Here is a 21,391-nt window from a genome sequence, read left to right as displayed (position 1 = left end):
TGCACCTTCTTCATACCCCATAATGATAGGAAAGGTCATTGGAACTCATTTTGTGTCATCATCTCTACCTCTTTCTACCTAGCAATGAAGTACTTTCAAAATCACATTTTTTAAAGTAGACCAAGAATCAACGTGTTTTAGCGAAACAATCTCTAAAGTAACTTATAAATAGGGATGAAGAGAGTAAAATAACTAGCATGACCTTGAAATTAATCTAGCTTAAGATTCTAGGCCCTATGGAAGAAACTACCTCAAATATGTTGGGCGAGGTTTAGAATTGTTATAGAGGTCACCAAACGATCTCCAAATATCTCTATGCGGGACAAACTCATCAAGCTGCGGTGAAGACCAGACAATTGTCAATTCTAGCGAACATACTAAAGCGAATAATGTTCCATTCAAACCTCTCTTGGAGGTGGAATGAAGAGAGAGATAGGAAGAAAAAGAAAAGTAAGAGAGAAAAAATATGAGATGTGATAGATGATAAGAAAAAAGAGAGATATAAATAAAGGGAATTGTTATTTAGACCTCCCCCCAAACAGCTATTCAGACCCCTGAAAAAGTGAAAAAATACTTAAATACCCTTAATGAAAAAAAATATAAAAAAACCCCACCCCTCCTCACATTCTCTCTCCTCTCTCCTTACCTCTTTCCTCTTACTCTCACCCACCACCACCACACACCAACACCACCACCCACAACTACCACCACCCATATGGCTACCGCCGCCGCCACCACCACCACCACCACAAACTTCATCTTTAGTCGTTTTTGAAAATTTCCAACTGTAGGGAGTTGTTACTGTCGTTTTTAATTTTTTCTCAGCAGATAAATGCACTTTAGAAGTGCATTACGCACACACTTTAAAAGTGCGTCGTTAACGCAGGTACAAAGTGCGAAGTAAACATACTTTTAAATGGCGAATTGCTGTAAATTTGTACAGAACTAATGTCAGATGATTTTTAAAAATTATAAGCCTCCACAGTAAATCAAGTTAGAATATTTGGAGATTTATGGTGGAATAAAAAATGTTTGAAATTAAAAATAAAATACCAGATGAAGGAATTTGGCTAAATTACACAAATCTTAGGACTTTCGATGAAGGAATTTGTCCAATTTTTCAAACCGCACTGCTCCTGATTCTAAAGCGACTACTAGAAGGTGTAGGAATTTGGAGATTCTAACTGCATATTTTGAGTTCAGAATGGTTCTATTACCTTATCTAAAAAGTGTCAGTCCCAAATTTCTTACAGAAATTAAACAGGAAAAAAAAAGAAATCAGTGCGTTTCGCTCGTATTGTGAAAGTGCGACCTAAACGCACGTTGAAAGTGTGTGATGGACGCACTTTCCAAGTGCCTTTTGGTCGCACTTTCACAGTGCGAGCAATCTTTTTTTTTATAAAAGGTTTTTTCGAATTTTACGAATTTAACAGGGTCTAAATATCTGTTGGGGGGTCTGAATAACAATTCCCATAAAATAAAATGAATGTAAATAAAGTATTTTAAAAATGAAGTATGTGTATACCATTGTTGTGGCAATAACACCTACCAACGCATAATGACCACCGCTCGCATCCGAAGCAACGTCTATTGTCCTTAGTCTTTCACCCCAGCAACATATATTGTCCTCCAAGATGTGCTAGCTGGAAATATAATCAAACCATGAATTTTGAATAGATATTTTTTCCAATCATAAGTAAGTAAATAAATAAAAAGAATAGAGATTGTTCTTTTCAATATAGGAAACGTGGCATTCCCTTTCCCGCTTCTCTTTTTGTTATTTTTGGATTCTCAAATTGACCTTTCTTTTCAATTATTATTATCTGTATCATCATGTTCTTTTCTCTTCCAAACTAAACTTAAAAGCGTTTTTTCCTCTGTAACCAAGAAAAAAGAAAACTAAACTTAAAAGCGATCGAGAGGATGCGCAAGGTTCTATTTCCGTACAAACGCCAAACAACTTTTCTTTTCTTTCTTCCATTCTTCCTTTCTGGTAATTTTCTCCCTTTTTCTTTTACAAAATGCTTCTGTTTTCTACATGCATGTTCTTCAAATCTTAATTACTCTCTTTAATCTTCATGAATTATGACATTTTCTTTACATGCATGAGGAAGTGTTTCATTGCATATATATTATTTAGATTTTTGAATTAACAACACATTTTTTTCTCAATAAATAAGGTTATCTGTTCTTACCTTTCCTTCTATTATATTCGATCTTCAATATTTTTATGAAACTCTGAGGTACAGAATATTGTGCTTTTTTATATTCTAAAAGATGTTTTTATCATTTTTGGATGAAAGTTGGCATGCATATACACAACTACAATATGCGACAAGAATGGTAGCAGTAGCTCTGCCCTTTAATCATTCTGAGGTTGTGATTGAGAAACTTCAAAATTTTGGTTGTATTCGATTTATTGCTAATGAAATTTGTAAATTTAAGGTAATGCAATATTTTTTTTATGTTGATATTTAACGCTTAGATTGATGTCTGTCTCCATCTTGATTTAACATTTGTTATGATACTTAAATTGTTTTTTTAAAAGCAAAATGATGTATTAGAGAACAACTTAAGGGAGAAAATGATACGTAAAGAAGGGTAATCTCTTAAGAGTTATAAATTTCCTAACCCCTCAATTTGAAGATGCTAAAAAAATATAACTAAAAAAAATAGCGTGGAGGGGTCTTGAATTTTTTTTTTTTATAGGCTGGAGGGGTCTTGAATGGATTTAAGAAAGGAAAATGCTTTATAGTAGGAAATTTACATGCCACGAAACTCAAAATAATAGTTTCTATTGTCAAAAACCCTAGTATAACTTAAAATTTTAATTATATTATAACTTTTTTAGAAGCTAGAACATTCAAGTGTGCTATCATATCGTTCTAAATAACATGTCTCCTCTCTTTTATAAATATCTCAAACCCTTCCCTCCCTTTCTTTAAAATCTTTCAAATAAGGGGAGGTGATGACTTCTTCATATGCCCACCCATATCATTCCCTCCTTTCCAAAATTTGACTTATAATAAGGAAATTTAGTCTCTCAAATTTTATGAGTGTTATAATTAAGTTACCCTATAAATTCTTTTTTATAGAAGTTCCTACATAATATTTATTCTTAGGTAGAGTTTGGCCCGACTTTTTTTTAACTTAAAAGTTACTTTAAAGCTAAAGATAAAAATAAGAGCTTTAAATATAAGGTTAAAGTTGTTTGGTAATTTTCATATTTTTCCACCTTAAATAACATGTGCTATTCACACGTACTCATCTAAACATTTTGTCAAACACTTGACTTGCGCTTTTATATACATGATCAAACCTTCACAAAGCTTCACGACACTTTTGCCCACAAGTATTATACAGATCAAACACAATGGTCAAAGCAAATCTAAAGGAAGCAATTTTGCAATTTAAAAAAGTTTTCATCCACTCAAGTGACTCAACCCATCTTTCCAGACATGGTCATTTCCCTGTTAAAAACACCAAAATTAACCCTTCCATAACACTTTGAAATTGATTTCGTCAACAATATCAGTAAAAATCAAAATAGAAACAAAAATTTGTGAAGAAGGAAAGGGTCTTGTTCCTGTCAATTTTTTTTTAAATACCATGTCTTGGCCTGTGACCACCATGACAGAGTTCATCCTCCTTTTCAAACCATCACTTCCAAGTTTCATCCTTCTTTCTATTCGACCAGTTAGCGGATGCCCTTTGATAGCATGTAATGGTGAAGAACGAAGTTTGATGATTAGTGACTTAGCGATCCACACAATAGATGCATGAAATAAAATTTAGCCTTTTCAAAAAAGCTCCTATTGATAGCCTTGGCTTATAAGTTACTTTTCTTCATTTTCTTTGTAAAATTTAAGGAGCTTATTTTTTAAGGAGCTTATGTTAAAATCTGCTTGGCCCAACTTTACCTTAAAAGTGACTTTTAAGTCAGAAATAAGCTGGGCCAAACACTACCTTACTGTTCATCACAAAATATATATTCTCAATGTTTTAAACAAGCAAATCTTAGAAGAAAGTTCATCAATTATTGAGTTAAAGAGTCGCATGCTGACAGCATGCTGCTTTCTTCACTTTATAATTAATATATAAAGTGCTACTTCCACAGATGAATAGTAACAAAAAATTCACAGATACATTCAATAAACAAAGTATAAAATTAATAATAATTTTCCAAGTGCAAAAAAATAAAAATATAATAATAATGAATGATTGTTTAAAGCATGTGGCAGAAAAATGAAATTTGAATAAGTAATCAGAATGAGAAGCGGAATGGCAGGGGTTGCGGCTGACTCGAGTTGAGTCCAGCACCACAAAGGAAGAAGAAGAAGAAGAAGAAGAAGAAGAAGAAGGCGGCGGTTACCGAATTATTCGGCGGCCGGAGTGGGGTCCAGGAAGAAGGCGACGGTTACCGATTCTGATTCTCTCTCTCAATCTCTCTCTCAAGTAAGTGAACTCAAGTTGCTACTACTTCTCTTTATTCTCTATTCTATCCAATTCCGATTGAATTATTCCCTTTTCATTAGATGCTCTCTCATCTGCGTCAAGTTTGATTGGTTGATTGATTCAGTTTTCTTTGTTTCTATTGGCCGGTTAACTGCATGCACCAGCACCACACCACAAAGAATCGGAATCGGAATCTCTTCACTTGAAATTAAGCAAGCAAGCCAATTCAAAGCAGAGAACCAGAACCCCTAACCGCCGCACTTCGCCGTGAACCGCCAGGTACCACCACCTCCTCTGACTAATTTAATTTTATTTTCATTCCGCTGCGAAAACATTCTCAGTAGATTTTAAAATTATTGATAGGCTTCACCAATTTAATATTTATGATCAAGATTGTGTGAAATTTTAACATGAAATAATCCTCAACACATTCATGACATTCTGTTTTTTGGTACTGCATTCATGAGAACCTTAATCTCACTTGTGTAATGCTTATCTAGGCCCCGTTTGGGAAAACAACTTAATTAAGCGCTTATTCATAAGCTATTTTAAAAAATTTATTGAAAATAACCTATATATAAGCATAAGCTCTTTTTCATAAGCTATCCTGAGTAGCTTATGAAAATAAGCTCAAAATAACTTATGGTAGGCCATAAGTTGTTTGCATAAGCTCTCCCAAACACTTACACAAGCGCTTATGCTATCAGATAAGCTCAAATAAGCTCTCCCAAGTGTTTTTTTTTCTAGTAGATAAGCTCCAATAAGTCTACCCAAATGGGCCTTATATAACTTTGATCATTGGATGTATCGGATGGTTTGTAAAGGTTTTTTCCTCATATTCTTTAATTTTTTGGGTGTAAGATCCTTTAGACATGGAACGATACCGGTAGATTTTTTGTACAAATAGTGTGTCAAGGTGTCAAACTTTATTCTCTCTTGAGAGTGAAGACACTTACGACTTTGCTCAACTCCTTTTGAGTTAATCCCATTTTAAAAAAAATTAACCACCTAGATTAGATGGTTTTTGTATGCAGTAGTAGTAGGAACTAGGAACTTATATTCCATTTCAAAAGCAAGTAGGCATATAAACTAATATTGCCAAAAATTTGACTAAAAAATTCAGCTACCTAGTGTTTTCCTTTCAAATTTTCCATAATGATTTCATCTCTTAAAATTTAAACTTTTCAAATACCCGCCCATAACTACTCTATGCCACCTGATGCATGTACCAGCCTCTTCTATTCGTGCAAGCTTCATATGTTGTTAGTGATTTGTGAATGAAACTCAGTAGTTGGATGAACAAAAAAAGATATTTTACTATGGCATCTCAATTTTTTTGCTTTGCTTTAGATCCCTTATCCATAAAAGATGGTGGTCGAAAACGCTTCCTTAGCCAGCCTTAGCCACCGTCGAGATTCCGGCATTGAGGAGGCCATAGATGGTGTGCCTATACAAACTGACTCCAAATTCTACGATGACGATGGCCGTCTTAAGAGAACAGGTACAGATTAATTTAGTTATATACTTTTCTATTACTTCAGTTTCTTGATTGGATGAAATGGTATTTGAGATCTTTATATGTGAGGCAGGAAACGTTTGGACTACAAGTTCCCACATAATAACAGCTGTGGTAGGTTCTGGGGTGCTCTCCTTAGCCTGGTCCATAGCTCAGATGGGTTGGATCGCTGGTCCTGGAGTGATGATCTTCTTCAGTGTCGTCGCTTTGTACACTTCATCAATTCTAGCTGAATGCTATCGTTGTGGCGATTCCCATTTTGGGAAGAGAAACTACACTTTCATGGACGCAGTTCAGAACATTCTTGGTAACTTAACTATACACATTTATACAGGGGTAGCATTATATAACATGAAAATTGTTTTGGTACTCGGGTACGGATGATGTGATTTTCTACTTTACTGACAAAAGAATAAATTACTAGCCCAATTTTCTAGTTTGTGGTTTAATTTATTAGAGAACTGTCATCTGAGTTAACGTTTCTGTATATATATCGACAATCATACTCTTTTTAAAATGGAATGCAAAATTGATGTTTAATAACATGCATTTGTAATGTGTGTTTTGTAGGTGGGTTCAGTGTTACAATATGTGGGATAGTTCAGTACTTGAATCTTTTTGGAAGTGCAATAGGATATACAATTGCGGCTTCCATGAGCCTCATGTGAGTTAAGACATTCTATATATCTTTGAAATCATACAATTTATGAAATTGATTTGATCTTAAATAATATACAAGGGAATACAAACAAATTAAACTGAATTTACTTAGTGTTAAAAAAGAATTTTAAAATCATCTCTATTTTGTTTGTGTGTCTGTGTATATAACTTTTTAATGGATTTTAATTTTGTTCACATTGGTTTAACCATTTCAACAACATTAAGTGAAGATACCAAAATAAAGTTATTAAAAACAAAAAAAAATGTATTCCAAATACGGACATCCATTTACAATCAATTTAAATAGTACTTCTGAATTAAATTTATTCTATTGATTGCAATTGGCAAAGTTACATTCAATAAAACCGAAACATGTAGCATGATAGTTCATTGTCACTTGGTAATATTTCTTTGTACTGATAAGTTTATATTTGGTAATGATTGAATGGATATGTTGTTTTAATTTAGCTGGTTTTGGTTGACAGAGAAATCAGAAAGTCTTTCTGTTTGCATTCCTCTGGTGGAGAAGACTCATGTCATGTGTCCGGCTACCCATACATGATGGCTTTTGGAGCAATACAGCTTTTCTTTTCTCAAATTCCAGATTTTCATAACATGTGGTGGCTCTCAATAGTTGCTGCAATCATGTCTTTTGGCTATTCCACAATTGGTCTCTGTCTTGCAGTTTACAAAATTACAGGTTTTTATTCCTGCTTCAATTTGTTTGATTTATCGGCATATAAGTCCTCCAATTATAGGTTTATTGCAGAAAACCTCTTAAATTTAAAATTTCGTAACATTACTTTTATTATCAGATCATCATGTAGAGCAGTGTAAATTTATGCTCTTATAGATAGATATTCAAAAAGCTTATGTAGGTAGGCAGCCAATGAAGTTTTTAAGTTCAAGGAGTGTAGTTTCTGAATTTTGAATCCATGATATATTTTTGTGATTAATCTATAATTAAAATTGGTTCAGACATTTTAACTTATTTTGTTTAATTGGTTCTGGAATAGAAACGGGCAGTTTCATGGGTAGCCTCACAGGAATAAGCATTGGAACTGTGACACCGGTTCAAAAAGTATGGGCGGTTTTCCAAGCTCTTGGTAACATAGCCTTCGCCTATTCATATTCTTTCGTTCTCCTTGAAATTCAGGTAACCCTTTTTCCTGCTTAAAAAAGTAAGGAATAAGTAGAATGTTATCCTATAAAATAATTGACTAATGCCTACATTATACCCACACATCACCTTGCATTTATACATTTTTTACTATCTACTTATAACTGAACCTGTTAGTATCCAATTGCAAGGTTCATACCTTTTCTGGTATAGTTCTCTGAAGGTTTTTATCAATCGGTATCAGAGCCTTGCAGTGTTTGCCTGACGTTAGAGTTTCATACTTTCAATGTAGAGGACTCAAGTCCCATACTTTGCTATTGGATCCTAACAAATCTCGTTTTCTGCATGTGAAGAGATGTGAGTTTGCATGACGTGTAACAAGCTTTATCCGAACTCATCAATTTATAATGTAATTACACAGGACACCATCAAATCTCCACCATCTGAAGTAAATACAATGAAGAAGGCTACAAAGTTAAGTATTGCAGTGACTACAACGTTTTATATGCTTTGTGGCTGCATGGGCTATGCTGCTTTTGGAGACTCAGCACCTGGGAACTTACTCACTGGATTTGGCGTCACCAAAGCTTATTGGATTATTGACATTGCTAACGCTGCTATCGTAATTCACCTTGTGGGAGCATACCAAGTGTATGCCCAACCCCTCTTCGCCTTCATTGAGAAAGAGGCAGCAAAAAAATGGCCCAAAATTGACAAGGGATTCAAAGTTAAAATACCTGGTCTTCCATCCTACAACCAGAACATATTTATGTTAGTTTCGAGGTCAGTGTTTGTTATCATCACCACTCTCATAGCAATGCTGATTCCATTCTTCAATGACGTTCTGGGAGTGATTGGAGCACTCGGGTTTTGGCCTTTAACTGTTTACTTTCCATTGGAGATGTACATCATACAAAAGAAGATCCCAAGATGGAGCACGAAATGGATTCTTATGGAATTGATGAGCGTGTTCTGCCTCTTAGTATCAGTCGTGGCTGGTCTCGGCTCAGTGGTCGGTGTTCTGCTCGACCTCCAGAAATACAAAGCATTCAGCTCAGACTTTTAAATGTTTGAATTTCCGTTGAGCTCAATGCTACGTTTGAGTCAACGTGGCCAAAGTCTTTGAGATGTGTCTTCTCCATTTGCGAGGAAACCAAACTGGCAGGTAGCAAGAAAGGTTATGGCTGTGGCCTAATTGTAATGTTATCTTTTAGCTTGCTTACATTTAAGAAATGGCACTTCAGAATAATTGCTGTTGAATATCGTGTTATTTTCAATCTACGTTTTTTATTTAATTTGGATTATTCGGTACCAAATTGTATATAGTACTACCATCATATCTTGAAAAAAGTAAAGGCATATCTTAAGATTTCTGCTTCTATATAATTATTGAAGTTCCATGTTATACTTTTGTCCCATGTCTACTTCACTGATTCTGATGTTGCAACTTGAATAGGATAAGCCATTCTTGATTCTCCCATTGCTTTTATTTCTATCCTTAGAAACTAATTTCCCTGTGGACTAAAAAATGAACTAATTTCCGGAAGTTATTGGAGTCATAGTCATAGAACTCAGACTTCGTCGTAGCAAGTAGCAACAAACAACAATAGCTGAAAATAATCTCAGAGCCTCAAAGAATTAGTCTCATGGCTTTAAACCAAAGAATGCACTAAATAAGTAGGCATCTTTCAACAAATTCTTTTTCATACGCGCTACTAATTAATGATATACTAGAATACCACCCTTTCTTGTTTTATATATATTAATGTGAGGCTATTAATAATAATGAATATTTATTGAAAATGTAAATGAAAACCTTAATTTCATTTGATGAGAGTGATTGATTGTCAACGCTTAACCGCATTGGCAGTGGTAGGGGCCAGAGATTGTGGAAAATGAGAACACGAACATTTAGACTTATAAGTCAGAGCTGCTTCATTCTACACCGTCCATCCAAATGATAAATAGATACTAGCTCTTTCGCTTTCGCACGCCGAATTAGACCGAACACTCGTATAAGAAGGACTAAACTGCATTCATTCGGTTGTGAACTCGCTGGATTGAACTCTCTCTCACAACGTTGTTTTGGATTTCACACACACAGGTACCGACCGTTTCTTGCTACTAATTCTCTTCTATTTTGATCTCTTTGTCAAATTCATGGATTCAATCATTCAGTTTTTTTTTTTTCTGAACCATTGATTTCTAGTATGTGTGAGTGTGTGGTGTTAATTAGTATCAGATTTATTCTCTGATTAAGCTGATTTTGGATTTTTACATAATATATGCACAAATTTGTAAAAGAAAAGATGAAAAAAAGTTGAATTATGGGAACAAGTTGCTGTAACTCAGTTTTGGGTCCATTGTTGTGGGATTGAAGGGAATACATAAAATCACTCTCAATTTGGATTACAGCTTTCAGGAATACAATGATTCTCCACTTGTCATTGAGTTTGGGGCTCAATGCCAACTTGCTTTTAGGGTTTTTTTTTTAATGATTCCTTTGGCTACATACAATTTACCTAAAAATAATTTCATGTTTATATGGAAATATCTAAAAACATGGCAATTTGTTAATTTTACATCTTTTTGACAGTTTGTTAGTGATAGTCTTTTTTTTTTGTGCTAGAAGACAAAAAAGGAAGAGAAAAACAAAAAAAAAGAAACAAAAAGATAGGCCAACTAGGCCCATCATCCGCTCATAGGAGAGACTCAAGTTGGGGAGGTGGACAATCAAATCTAACAATTGGCGCGCTCACACTTTAGCCAAGAAATGCACATATGCATTCGCTTCTCTAAGAGTATGAATTAGCTAGTGGCTACACCACCCATTGCCTACTAAGGCGGACTGTGATATGCTAAATCAGAGGCGCAAACGTATAGGAGGGAGGGGTTCTCAAGAAATTAGTAGCGTCCTAGATAATCTTCGAATAGCTTTGGTCCCAAGCTACTTGTAGACCACGCCAAATAGCCACAAGCTCCGTATTGAGGATAGAAGCCACTCCACCAAAGCCAAGGAACCCAATATTGATAGTCATTTGAATTCCAAAACCCGATTATAGAAGGTTTTAAAAAATATAAAATTCATCAGCTCATTAATATTACCAAGCTAATGGGACTAAGACCATTAAAATACCTCTTTGCCCTTTTTATAGTACAATTTTAAGGGATTTTTTATTCATATTTATCAGTTTTTTTTTTGGATGTAGAAAACTTAGCAAAGAAGTGAGCTAATATAATTGACAGAAGAAAGATAAATAATAATTAATTTTAGGATTAAAACTCTATGTTAAAACATTAATTATATTTCATTCGTTCCTTTTTATATGACCTCCTAAAGACATTTTAGTGTTCCTTAATATAAGACCCACAATATTTTATGAATATTTATTATCTTCTTCTTTATATACTCCTTGTATTTATTTAGTTTTTCTAATTCTAAAGTTTGACTAACACTTATGATTAATTCTCTTCCACACTATTCAATACATTCATTAAGGATAAACATGGAAGATTGAATAATTTTTTTAAATAATTAATACATTTATTGATCTTATTATATATTTTCTTAATAAGCATCATTTTCTTAAGGGTCTTAAGAGTATGACAAAGCTTATTTTTTGGATAAGAATATGACCAGCTTCCAAATAATTGCACCATTAAATTTTAATATTTTTAAACGTTAAATAATAATATTATCAAAATTGATATGAAATTCTATTAGGAAATAAAATAATAGTAATAATTATAATAAATAATGTTACTTCTATTTTTCAAAAAGCTTTTGATATATAAATAAATTGTTCTTTGATCGGGGAATGCAACTCAATTTAGGGACGAACAAAACTCAAGAAAATAATCAATATTCTCTCGATTATATTTCATTTTCTGACTCATTTCCCCAATTGATGGTTGGAAACTTATCCAGAACAAACCTGAGCCATCCTCGAAATTTAGACATGGTGGAGCACTCCATAGATGGTGGCACTTCACAGCCCGAATCCAAATTTTATGATGATGATGGCCGTATTAAGCGAACAGGTACAAATCCAATTCAATTTAATTTTTGTTTCTTAGCACTATAGATCTTTATCATATTAAAACCCCCCATGATTCTGTTCTGTCACATAAGAAATTTGTCCCAATTCTTAATTCCACAGATGATTATGTTCTGTCACATAGAAAATTGTATACCAATTTCCATGGAGATTTTCATAGTTGATGTGTAATTTATTTGTGGTAGGAACCGTTTGGACTACAAGCTCGCACATTGTAACCGCGGTTGTAGGATCTGGGGTTCTGTCCTTAGCATGGGCCATAGCTCAGATGGGTTGGGTTGCTGGTACTGTTGCAATGCTCTTCTTCAGTGTCATCACTTGGTATACTTCAGCACTTCTAGCTGATTGTTATCGTTATGGAGACCAAAATATGAGAAAGAGAAGCTATTCTTTCATGGAAGCAGTTCAGAATATTCTTGGTAACTATACATAACACATTAGTATATGAGTTAGACATAATCTGAATTCTAATTATGTATCCGAGTCTATTAGATGATTAGATCTGTTTATTGGAGTTCAACCGTATATTGGTCACCCACAAATGTTTTGTGCTGGAAAGTCACACATGTAATATTCAATTTGGGCTTGAAATATGTGTGTTAAGGTCTCACATTAACTAAAAAGATGAATTAGAATGATATAACATTATATTGATCATGAGTTCACAAAAAAAAAACATTATATTGATCATAATGTTAATGTATTTTGCAGGTACTACCAATGCTAAGATTTGTGGGATAGTCCAGTACTCGAATCTTTACGGCACTGCAATAGGATACACAATTGCGGGTGCCCTTAGCATGATGTGAGTTAATGCTTCCTTACTGCTTTTGATTGATTTTTTTTTTTTTCAAGCACAACACAAAAAAATTGATATGTTATCTGAGCTTTATTATGTGACTTTTCGGGTGCCCTTAGTCTGCTTTTGGTTTTTCCCCAATTTTTTTAATCATAAAAAATATTATTGAGAAAAATGTTAAATAATTATAATAACATTTCTTTAATTATGTAATTATTGCTTCTCAAATTATATATATTGCACTCAATAGTCAATAGTAATATTAATTGCATTTTAAGGCAAAAACTAAAACTGACCTATTCATCAATAATGATATTAAATATTTAATAATTCCATTTATATGATTTGTTGTGTCAAACAATTAATAAAAAACTCTTCATACGTATGATTAAAATATTAACATTAAAATTATTTTAAATATTAATTATCAAATGAAAAATTTTAAAATAATAAAATGAAACTAAAATAGAATTTATCATGTTATCTACTATTAATCTGATATATATGTGTATTATTTTAAAACAAGTTACTTTAAATATAAGTAATGAACTACGTATATATTAGTAAAAATTGAATTAAAAACATAAATAAATTACTTATCATAGTAAAAATATTTAATTTACCTAATGATGTTTATATTATTACAGATATAAATATCATAATTTTAATGGTTAAAATTTCTTTATAAATGTAAAAAAAAAATGAAAATATGTAATTATTTTTATAAAATATTATAAATAATCTATGCAACACAAACACTTTATATCTAGTTTATTTCATAAAACATATAGAATCTAGATATAGATTTCTGTATTTATTAAAATGTTCCCCATTCTATGTCACGTCACAAAATTTCTTTCTTGGCGCTTGCATTATGCGGACATTCACTAAAAAAAAATTAAAAAATTATTTGATAAAAATATAATATTATTATAATATATTTTTAAGTGCATGTATCATGAGTTGCGTCTTTGCTGGGAGGTTGGTTTATGTGATGTGGTGGTTCACTCTAATTTGACGTTAGTGCTCTCTTCGCTTCAGAGTTCTTCTACATGTGGTGATTCACTCTAACCGACATTCTTCACATGGTCTGCTGTGGTGTTTTCTTTTTGTTTTCCTTTTAGCATTTTCTACCAAAAAATAATATATTTTTAAAAAGATTTACAGTTTTAATTGAATAATTTTATTTTGAAATTACGAAATTTTCAGCATTTTCCACAGGTCTAATAATAAGATTATCTAATTTAGTTTGAGTAAAGTTGATGGGTCTGTTTTAATCTAACCAGTTTTCGATGACAGGACGATAAAAAGGACTGACTGTCAACATTCCTCAGGCGGAAAAGACCCATGTCCCATTTCAAGCAACCCATATATGATCAGTTTTGGAGTAATCCAAATTTTCTTTTCTCAAATTCCAGATTTTCATCAAACATGGTGGCTCTCAATACTTGCAGCAATCATGTCTTTCACTTATTCCTTAATTAGTCTCTATCTGGGAATTACTAAAATTGCAGGTGACATGCCTACTTTAATTTGTGTATGATAATAAAAACTTCTTCATTATTTTTCATTGCTGATATTCTTGTCTTAATCTTGAAAACAGAGAATGGTACCATCAAGGGTAGTCTCACGGGAGTTAGTATTGGTACGGTGACAAAAGCTGAAAAAGTATGGGGAACTTTCCAAGCTCTTGGTGACATAGCCTTCGCCTATTCATTCTCTCAAATTCTCATTGAAATTCAGGTAATTGGCTCCTTTAATTCTTTTGTAAAAATTGAGAAAAATGTGTAAATGTATGAGAAGTTAATCTCTAGAAGAAATAAATATTCTTGCGGGATTGTGTCAAATGTTGGTCAACAATAAATAATTTGATCGACATTTAATACAATTGAGGATCACAAGAGTATTTCCTTCTTTTAGAGACTAATTTGTTCTATGCTTACACTTTTAATGACAAAATTGAGCATTCACTTTTGAAACAAATGAAAAGAGAGTTTTATCATAGAAACGAATTAACAAACAATAAATTCTGACTACAGGACACCATTAAAAACCCACCATGTGAAGCTAAAACAATGAAGAAGGCTACAAAGATAAGTATTGGAGTTATCACAACATTTTACATGCTTTGTGGGTGCTCTGGCTATGCTGGTTTTGGAGACGCAGCACCTGGGAATCTGCTCACTGGATTTGGCTACTCTAAAGCATATTGGCTTATAGACATTGCTAATGCAGCCATTGCAATTCACCTTGTGGGAGCATACCAAGTGTATGCCCAACCCCTCTTTGCATTTGTTGAGAAAGGGACAGTGAAAAGGTTTCCCAAAGTTAACAAGCAATACAAAATTCCATTACCTGGTGGTTTTGCTCCCTACAATCTGAATTTATTTAGATTGATTTGGAGAACCTTATTTGTTATCTCAACCACTTTTATAGCAATGTTGATTCCATTCTTCAATGACGTTTTGGGGTTGCTTGGAGCATTGGGATTTTGGCCTTTAACAGTTTATTTCCCAGTGGAGATGTATATCACACAAAAGAAGATCCCAAAATGGAGTAGGAGATGGATTGGTCTGCAAATTATAAGTGTTGTCTGTCTTGTAGTATCAGCTGTTTCTGTCGTTGGCTCAGTGGCTAGTATAGTGGTTGACCTAAAAAAATACAAACCTTTTGTCACAAACTTTTAAGCCCCATACATACAACTGGGCAGTGATGTTTGTGGTACTATCCATTGAACAACGTTGTTATAATGTTACCCTTAAGACAATTCTCAAAAATACATGTTCTCCTATCCGGTAGGAACAAATTTTGGGACTTGCATGCCATTTCAAATCTTTCTTCCTACCATTTCCCTAATTTTGTTTTAATTGCAGTATGTTTTTTTTTGTACAAATTGGAGTACTTATCAATTATATTTCCTAAATTATATTTAAAGAAGCTTCTCTAAAATTGACTTTAGAGAGTTTCTAAACACATACGTTGAATTTGAAGTCACTTGTATATGTAGTGTGTATGGATATTTTCATAATCTAATTGATATACTGAAAAAGATTTAAAAAATAGTGATAAAGTTTGATTAAAAAGTTAATAGTTAAAAAATAGAATGATTGAAAAGAGAATATGATAGGTCCGAAACGATTAGTGGACATATTTGAAAAGTGTTATTGGCTATTTTGAGGTGCCATGAAGTAATGCTAAAACAATCTAAGTCCATAATGAAAAACAACACTCATGAAAGGTGAAAATACTTTTTTTTTAATTGAAAATATAATTTGCACCATCTAAGGATTGATCCCTAGTTAAGAATGAGTTGGAGTCTCACATTGATTAAGTATGGGTGAGAAGAAGACTTATAAGAGATGTGACCCATAAATATAATGCCTTAAGGTTTTGGGTTAAGATGTGGTGCCGATATCTCTTGGTGTCTTGCTCATCGGCACATGAACTTCCCTATCTCCCCTAAAAAGTGGAATTAGAGTTAATGGTTCGTGAGACCATGATAACGACTCCTTGTATCGAAAATCTCCTAATGATGTGGTCAGTGTGGAGTGTCCCGTTGCACATGATTGGACCATGGTGCGAACGGCGGTACAAGGGTGGATACGTTTCGACGGAGGTAGGCCATGATAATGTGGTGGTGACTCGCACTTGAGGAGGAGATTGTTGAGAATTCAAGTGTGAGTTGTAGTCCCACATTGGTTAAGATGAGTAAGGAGAAGACTTTATAAGAGATGTGACCCATAAATCTAATGCATTAAGATTTTAGGTTAAGATGTGGTGTCGATATTTTTTGGTGTCTTACTCCTCGACCCATGAGCTCCCCTGTGTCCCCCAACATGGACCTCCCACACTCAACCCACATACTTTAAGGTTCTTTAAAGGTGGAAATACTTTTATGGTTTATTAGAAAAGCTAATATTTTTTTATATATTAATGTGTTACTTAAACTTTAGTTGCAAATTTGCAATAGAGTAACAACTGTAGTTTCAATGAATAGAGTTGTTTAGGAGCGTTTTTTGATGGAAAATTGTTTAGGAGATTGATGACACCTACATCAACGACAATGTATCTAAAGTTGAACAAGGCAATAGAGAATAAGGAAGGGTGATATAGCTACCAATGTGTTAGGTCTATGTTCTCCATATATGTTTTGCCTGGATGAGAGGGTGCAGCCACCGACTCTAGGATCCTCAAAGATGTTTTTCTGTAACTTTTCTTCTACCTCTTGTATGTCTTCACTCTTCACTCTTTGCTTATTCTCTAATTCTTGCTTCTTTGTATTATGGGTTGGAGTACCTCTTTTACTCTCTTATAATGCATTCTTTTGCTTCTAAAAAAAATATATTACATGAATGTGGAAGGTTTTCTTCTTTGGGGAGTGTTGTTGCTTTGGTCCTTTGTTGGCATCTATCGGTTTTTTTGGTGCTGTTATTGCTGATTGGGTTGTTTTCTCTGCTTGAGAGCTTTCAAGCTTTTTATAATATATTTTTAACTTTCTAAAAAATTAGTGACTTACTTTGCACAAATGCCGGTAGTGAGGGCTCAAAGTGCAATTAAGTCAAAAATTAATATTGATTAAAGTGATATTAGCATTTAGAACCATTAGTATCATTTTTTCCATAAAACTTTGAATTTTATGTTTTTCAATGAATCAAATATAGGCTAAAAGTGACGACATTGAGGATGGGTCTCTCTCTCTTATGGGACACTGGAATTCGTAGTGCTGATTATTTAGAGATTGTTGAGGTGCTTCGGGATGATGCTTTTCACTACCATGCCTTAGCATCATATTTTCTGGAGATTAATCAGCTCCTTCAGCGTCAGTAGAGTGTTCAGCTCCAGCATGTTCCCCGTAGTGCTAATGAAGTGGTCGATTGCTTGGCCGGTTTAGGTCTGTCTCAGCAGTGTGATTTTCTTCGGTTAGAGGACCCCCCTCTCAGATTGATCCCGTCTTGGCTAGGAATCTGCTAGCTTTGTAGTTTTTTTCTTTTTGTCTTTTACTTTCCCGATGTACCAAAAAAAAATTATTTAGGCTAAAAGTGATTTCCTATTTTTCAACAATTGTTAAGAAGTTTAAAAATAATAATTTATTTATTTTATATACAAACCAGATAACCCAAACCAAAATCAGCTGAATTTTAGTTAGATTACCACAATTTAAAAGGTGCATGCTTGGGTGCCCATAAATTCAGGTGAGTGTATCATACATTAGTGATGTGTACCACTAAAATAAATACACTTAAGATGACATGAATAAATTAGTAATGACATAACACTATTTTCTAATTTATACTTATTAATTTAGTATTTGCTTAATGACCCTGCTTTTATTTAGTTTACTCAATAATGACCTCACTTTTATTTGTGTTCTTCAATTTTCATCTCCATGTTCTTCGTGTTTTTTTTTCTTCTTCTTCAAACAATCATTATCAAAACCCAACACACTTGGACTGGGCGAGACCCCAGGGTCCCTCGCCCAGGGGCATTTGGCCTTATGCGGGGAGCGCACCAGGGACTTGGGCCTCTCTCCCCGAGGCCCAACTGGCCCATTAAGATACATTAGTAATGTCAAGCACAACTCCACACCTATAAATAGGGGTCAGTTACCATTTGTAAGGGACTCTTGGCTCATTTGTGAAATATTCAGATTGAAATTCAGTTATTTTCTCTCTCTCTCTCTCTAGCGGTTAGAACTTCTCTCTCTAACACATTCGTATCACTCTCCTCACACTTTGGGTACTCTACCCCCATTCAATGTTCTTAGGATAGAACATTTGGCGCCGTCTGTGGAGATCGGTAGATTTCGATTCCCGGACTACGTGGATCGTGATTCAGTTGAGAGAAGCTCGATTTTCTGTGCGATTTTCTTCAGTTTTCAGGAATTTTTGTTTGCATTCTTTGGCTCACTAGCGAAGCAGATGGAAACGGGTCGTAGACGACGTGATGAGGATCAAGAGCGGCGGCGTGTTTCGAAACCGCGTCGCGTGAGAGGTAGGTCGCGACGCGAGCAAGTTCACCGTGAGGAGACGGATCGATTAACTCCTCCGCCACCACCTCCGCCTCCTCCTTCTCCGACGCCTCCGTTGCCTTCTCCACCTTCCTCGCCGGAGCAGCAGAGAACACCGGTGCGTTCACCTCCGGTTTCGGGAGAGGAGACTCAGGCACCACAGGCACCGATCTCCAGTCAAGATTGGAGACGCTTGATTCGTAGTGTTGATGACATCCGCCAGCGAAACGATTATTTACAAGAGAAACTGGAGTACTATCGTTTCGAACAGCAGGATGAGGAGGAGCGCGAGGCCGAGGTCGTGGCTGAGTTCGAGCCGTTCTCGGCGGCAGTAAGGGAAGTCGCAATTCTAGATAATATGAAGAATATTGTCCTTGAGACGTAATGCGGGAAGGCTGATCCCAAGGAACACCTGCTATACTTTAACACGAAGATGGTGATCAGTGCCGCTTCCGATGCTGTAAAGTGCAGGATGTTTCCGGCTACGTTTAAAGGCACTGCCATGGCATGGTTCACAACACTGCCCCGAGGATCAATCACGAATTTCCGTGACTTCTCATCTAAGTTCCTAGTCCAATTCTCGGCAAGCAAGACCAAACAAGTGACGATCGAGGATTTATACAATGTACGCCAGTCCGAGGGCGAGACTCTGAAGCAGTACGTGAAACGGTTTAGCGCCGCGTCAGTAAAAATTGAGGAGTCAGAGCCAAATGCCTGTGCCCGTGCCTTCAAGAACGGTTTGCAACCTGGGAAGCTAGATAGCAAGTTGAGTCGCAAGCCGGCCCGATCAATGGCTGAGATTCAGGCGAGAGCAAACACCTACATACTCGATGAGGAGGATGATGCTTTTAAGCGAAGGCGCACGAAGGTAGAGAAAGATGGCGATCAGAGGGATGCATCGCCAGAAGACAAGCCGAGCAAAGAGAAAGCGGAAGGGAGCAAGAGACGAGACAGAAAGGTGCGTACGAGTGAAAAAGTGCCGAGAGAACCATTGTATCCCAAAAAGGAGAATTTTGAGCGCCGCCGACCCTGGCATCAAGCCGACTCTCGTCGGCGAGAGGAGTCAGGGAAAATTTTGAGTGCGCATCTGACGGAGCTGCTGCGTGAGGTTAAGGCGACACACGCAGTTGAGGAAGGCAAGAAGGAGGCAGGCTCGCCCCGGGCAACGTTAGATAAGACAAAATGGTGCGGGTACCACCGCTCGGCAGGACATGACACTGGGGACTGCTTTACTCTAAAGAATGAAATTGAGAGGCTCATCAGAGCAGGGCGATCACAGCTGGGTGACCGTGGTGATCGCTGGAGCGGGGAGCGACAACGAGGAAACCAGTATTATGGGTCCCACCAGCAGGATGATCGTAGACGGGAAGATCGCCGCCGTACCCCAAGCGCTGACAAAAAGGAAACACTGGCCACACGGAAAAAAGGGGCAGAGGAAACCTTCAATAAGGACCTTGAGCCGCCGGTTGGAACGATAAATACGATTGCAAGTGGTTTCGGTGGAGGCGGGGAAACAACTTCGACGAGAAGAAGGCACGTCAGGGCAGTAACGTCGGTACAACAATATGAGATCCCTTTCGGTTTCCAACATCCCGACATCGTGATATCATCGGCGGATTTCGAAGGAATAAAGACGCACAAGGATGATCCGGTAGTTGTCATGATAAGGATAAACAGCTTCAATGTGCGACGAGTTCTTCTAGATCAGGGAAGCTCTGCTGACATCATTTATGGGGATGCGTTTGATCAGCTGGGATTGACGGATAAAGATCTGATGCCTTACACTGGGACGTTGGTAGGTTTCTCGGGCGAGCAGGTATGGGTACGAGGGTATATCGATTTGGACACAATCTTTGGTGTCGATGAGAATGTCAAACTTTTTCGTGTGAGGTACCTAGTGTTGCAGGTTGTGGCTTCATACAACGTCATCATTGGGAGAAACACACTCAACCGCCTTTGCGCAGTAATTTCGACAGCTCACTTAGCGGTGAAATACCCGTTGATGTGCGGAAGAGTGGGGAAGATCGTGGTGGACCAGAGAAAGGCAAGAGAATGCTACAACAACTGCCTTAGCATGTACGGAAAGAAAAAAGCTGGCGAGGGACACAAGTGCCACGAGGTTGAGATTTTAGGAGACAAACAAGACGGGTTGAGCGGGCAGAAGTAGGAGACAGAACAGATCCTTGACAGGAAGGTAAAGAGGCAACGGGACAGTCAGAACCAGGGTAAGCAAGATGGTAAGGCAGGGCGAAATGAGCAGTTCACAGATATCAAGGCAGAGGAACGCTGGGCAGGAATTGTTGACGACTTGGAAAGATATAAGTTTAGTAGGGGGTGCTGGCGGTCAAGCCTAGGCTCGCGCCCGGACAGGAACAACGATTGGAGAAGTTGGTAGAGGACAATTTCGACCTCTTCAGCTGGAGCCCAAAGGATGCGACACTATGGGAACTTCCGCGGTTCAGGACACCAGCTCTTTCGAGCAAGGGACCGAACGAGCAGAAGGAGAAAGCGGCGACGAGCCGGGAAATGGACCCAGGAATTCTCCAGCGCCAAGGTTGCAAGCAAAAGGGAAATGAGGTGCTCGGGCGAGCTCAGGAAACGCAAAAGGCGAGGAAGAGGGGCCCAACATACCGCAGCAAGAGTAAGGGAAGGGCTAAGGCAAAACAGTGGAAGTCGGCGAGAACAATGACTCTCGAGAACAAAAAAGCCAAGTGGAATGAACGAGAGAGTGAATTAGAGGCAAGCTGGCGAGAAAGGCAACTCCGCAACAGCAGTG

The 21,391-nt window shown here is 36.3% G+C and overlaps 3 protein-coding genes across 6 annotated transcripts; all 3 read left to right on the top strand.

The window, feature by feature from the left end:
* The first annotated feature begins 1,856 nt into the window (after positions 1-1,856).
* LOC130713970 (amino acid permease 3-like) lies at positions 1,857-9,156 on the top strand. Of its 2 annotated transcripts, none has more exons than XM_057563797.1 (9): positions 1,857-1,993; positions 4,289-4,455; positions 4,620-4,734; positions 5,806-5,956; positions 6,045-6,278; positions 6,542-6,635; positions 7,117-7,331; positions 7,648-7,787; positions 8,173-9,156. In XM_057563797.1, the coding sequence occupies exons 4-9, from the start codon at positions 5,824-5,826 to the stop codon at positions 8,815-8,817; spliced, it is 1,461 nt and encodes a 486-aa protein (XP_057419780.1). In that variant the 5' UTR covers positions 1,857-1,993; positions 4,289-4,455; positions 4,620-4,734; positions 5,806-5,823; the 3' UTR covers positions 8,818-9,156. The 2 variants fall into 2 exon arrangements, with proteins under 2 accessions (XP_057419780.1, XP_057419787.1); XM_057563804.1 differs by having other exon boundaries at positions 4,580-4,734.
* Positions 9,157-9,685: 529 nt separating this feature from the next.
* On the top strand, positions 9,686-15,483 carry LOC130713947 (amino acid permease 2-like). Of its 3 annotated transcripts, none has more exons than XM_057563783.1 (7): positions 9,686-9,855; positions 11,680-11,792; positions 11,995-12,228; positions 12,521-12,614; positions 13,908-14,122; positions 14,212-14,351; positions 14,648-15,483. In XM_057563783.1, the coding sequence occupies exons 2-7, from the start codon at positions 11,711-11,713 to the stop codon at positions 15,293-15,295; spliced, it is 1,413 nt and encodes a 470-aa protein (XP_057419766.1). In that variant the 5' UTR covers positions 9,686-9,855; positions 11,680-11,710; the 3' UTR covers positions 15,296-15,483. The 3 variants fall into 3 exon arrangements, with proteins under 3 accessions (XP_057419766.1, XP_057419770.1, XP_057419760.1); XM_057563787.1 differs by lacking the exon at positions 9,686-9,855 and adding an exon at positions 10,571-10,816; XM_057563777.1 differs by lacking the exon at positions 9,686-9,855 and having other exon boundaries at positions 11,645-11,792.
* Positions 15,484-19,048: 3,565 nt separating this feature from the next.
* Positions 19,049-20,782, top strand: LOC130747102 (uncharacterized). The gene has a single exon (XM_057599940.1). It carries the CDS (start codon positions 19,049-19,051, stop codon positions 20,780-20,782), a length of 1,734 nt encoding a protein of 577 aa, XP_057455923.1.
* Positions 20,783-21,391: the final 609 nt, after the last annotated feature.

The sequence above is a fragment of the Lotus japonicus genome, chromosome 1, assembly GCF_012489685.1.
Source record: "Lotus japonicus ecotype B-129 chromosome 1, LjGifu_v1.2".
NCBI classification, from domain to species: Eukaryota; Viridiplantae; Streptophyta; class Magnoliopsida; order Fabales; family Fabaceae; genus Lotus; species Lotus japonicus.
This window is presented reverse-complemented; position numbering and strand designations above follow the sequence as displayed.

Bases quoted from the DNA above. Each gene is read 5' to 3' on its own strand.
- LOC130713970 (XM_057563797.1), top strand. From the start codon at position 5,824: ATGGTGGTCGAAAACGCTTCCTTAGCCAGCCTTAGCCACCGTCGAGAT. The intron at 5,957-6,044 runs GTACAGATTAAT...TATGTGAGGCAG, and splicing joins TGGCCGTCTTAAGAGAACAG to GAAACGTTTGGACTACAAGT. The intron at 6,279-6,541 runs GTAACTTAACTA...TGTGTTTTGTAG, and splicing joins CGCAGTTCAGAACATTCTTG to GTGGGTTCAGTGTTACAATA.
- LOC130713947 (XM_057563777.1), top strand. From the start codon at position 11,660: ATGGTTGGAAACTTATCCAGAACAAACCTGAGCCATCCTCGAAATTTA. The intron at 12,615-13,907 runs GTGAGTTAATGC...TTTCGATGACAG, and splicing joins GCGGGTGCCCTTAGCATGAT to GACGATAAAAAGGACTGACT. The intron at 14,123-14,211 runs GTGACATGCCTA...TCTTGAAAACAG, and splicing joins GGGAATTACTAAAATTGCAG to AGAATGGTACCATCAAGGGT.
- LOC130747102 (XM_057599940.1), top strand. From the start codon at position 19,049: ATGGTGATCAGTGCCGCTTCCGATGCTGTAAAGTGCAGGATGTTTCCG.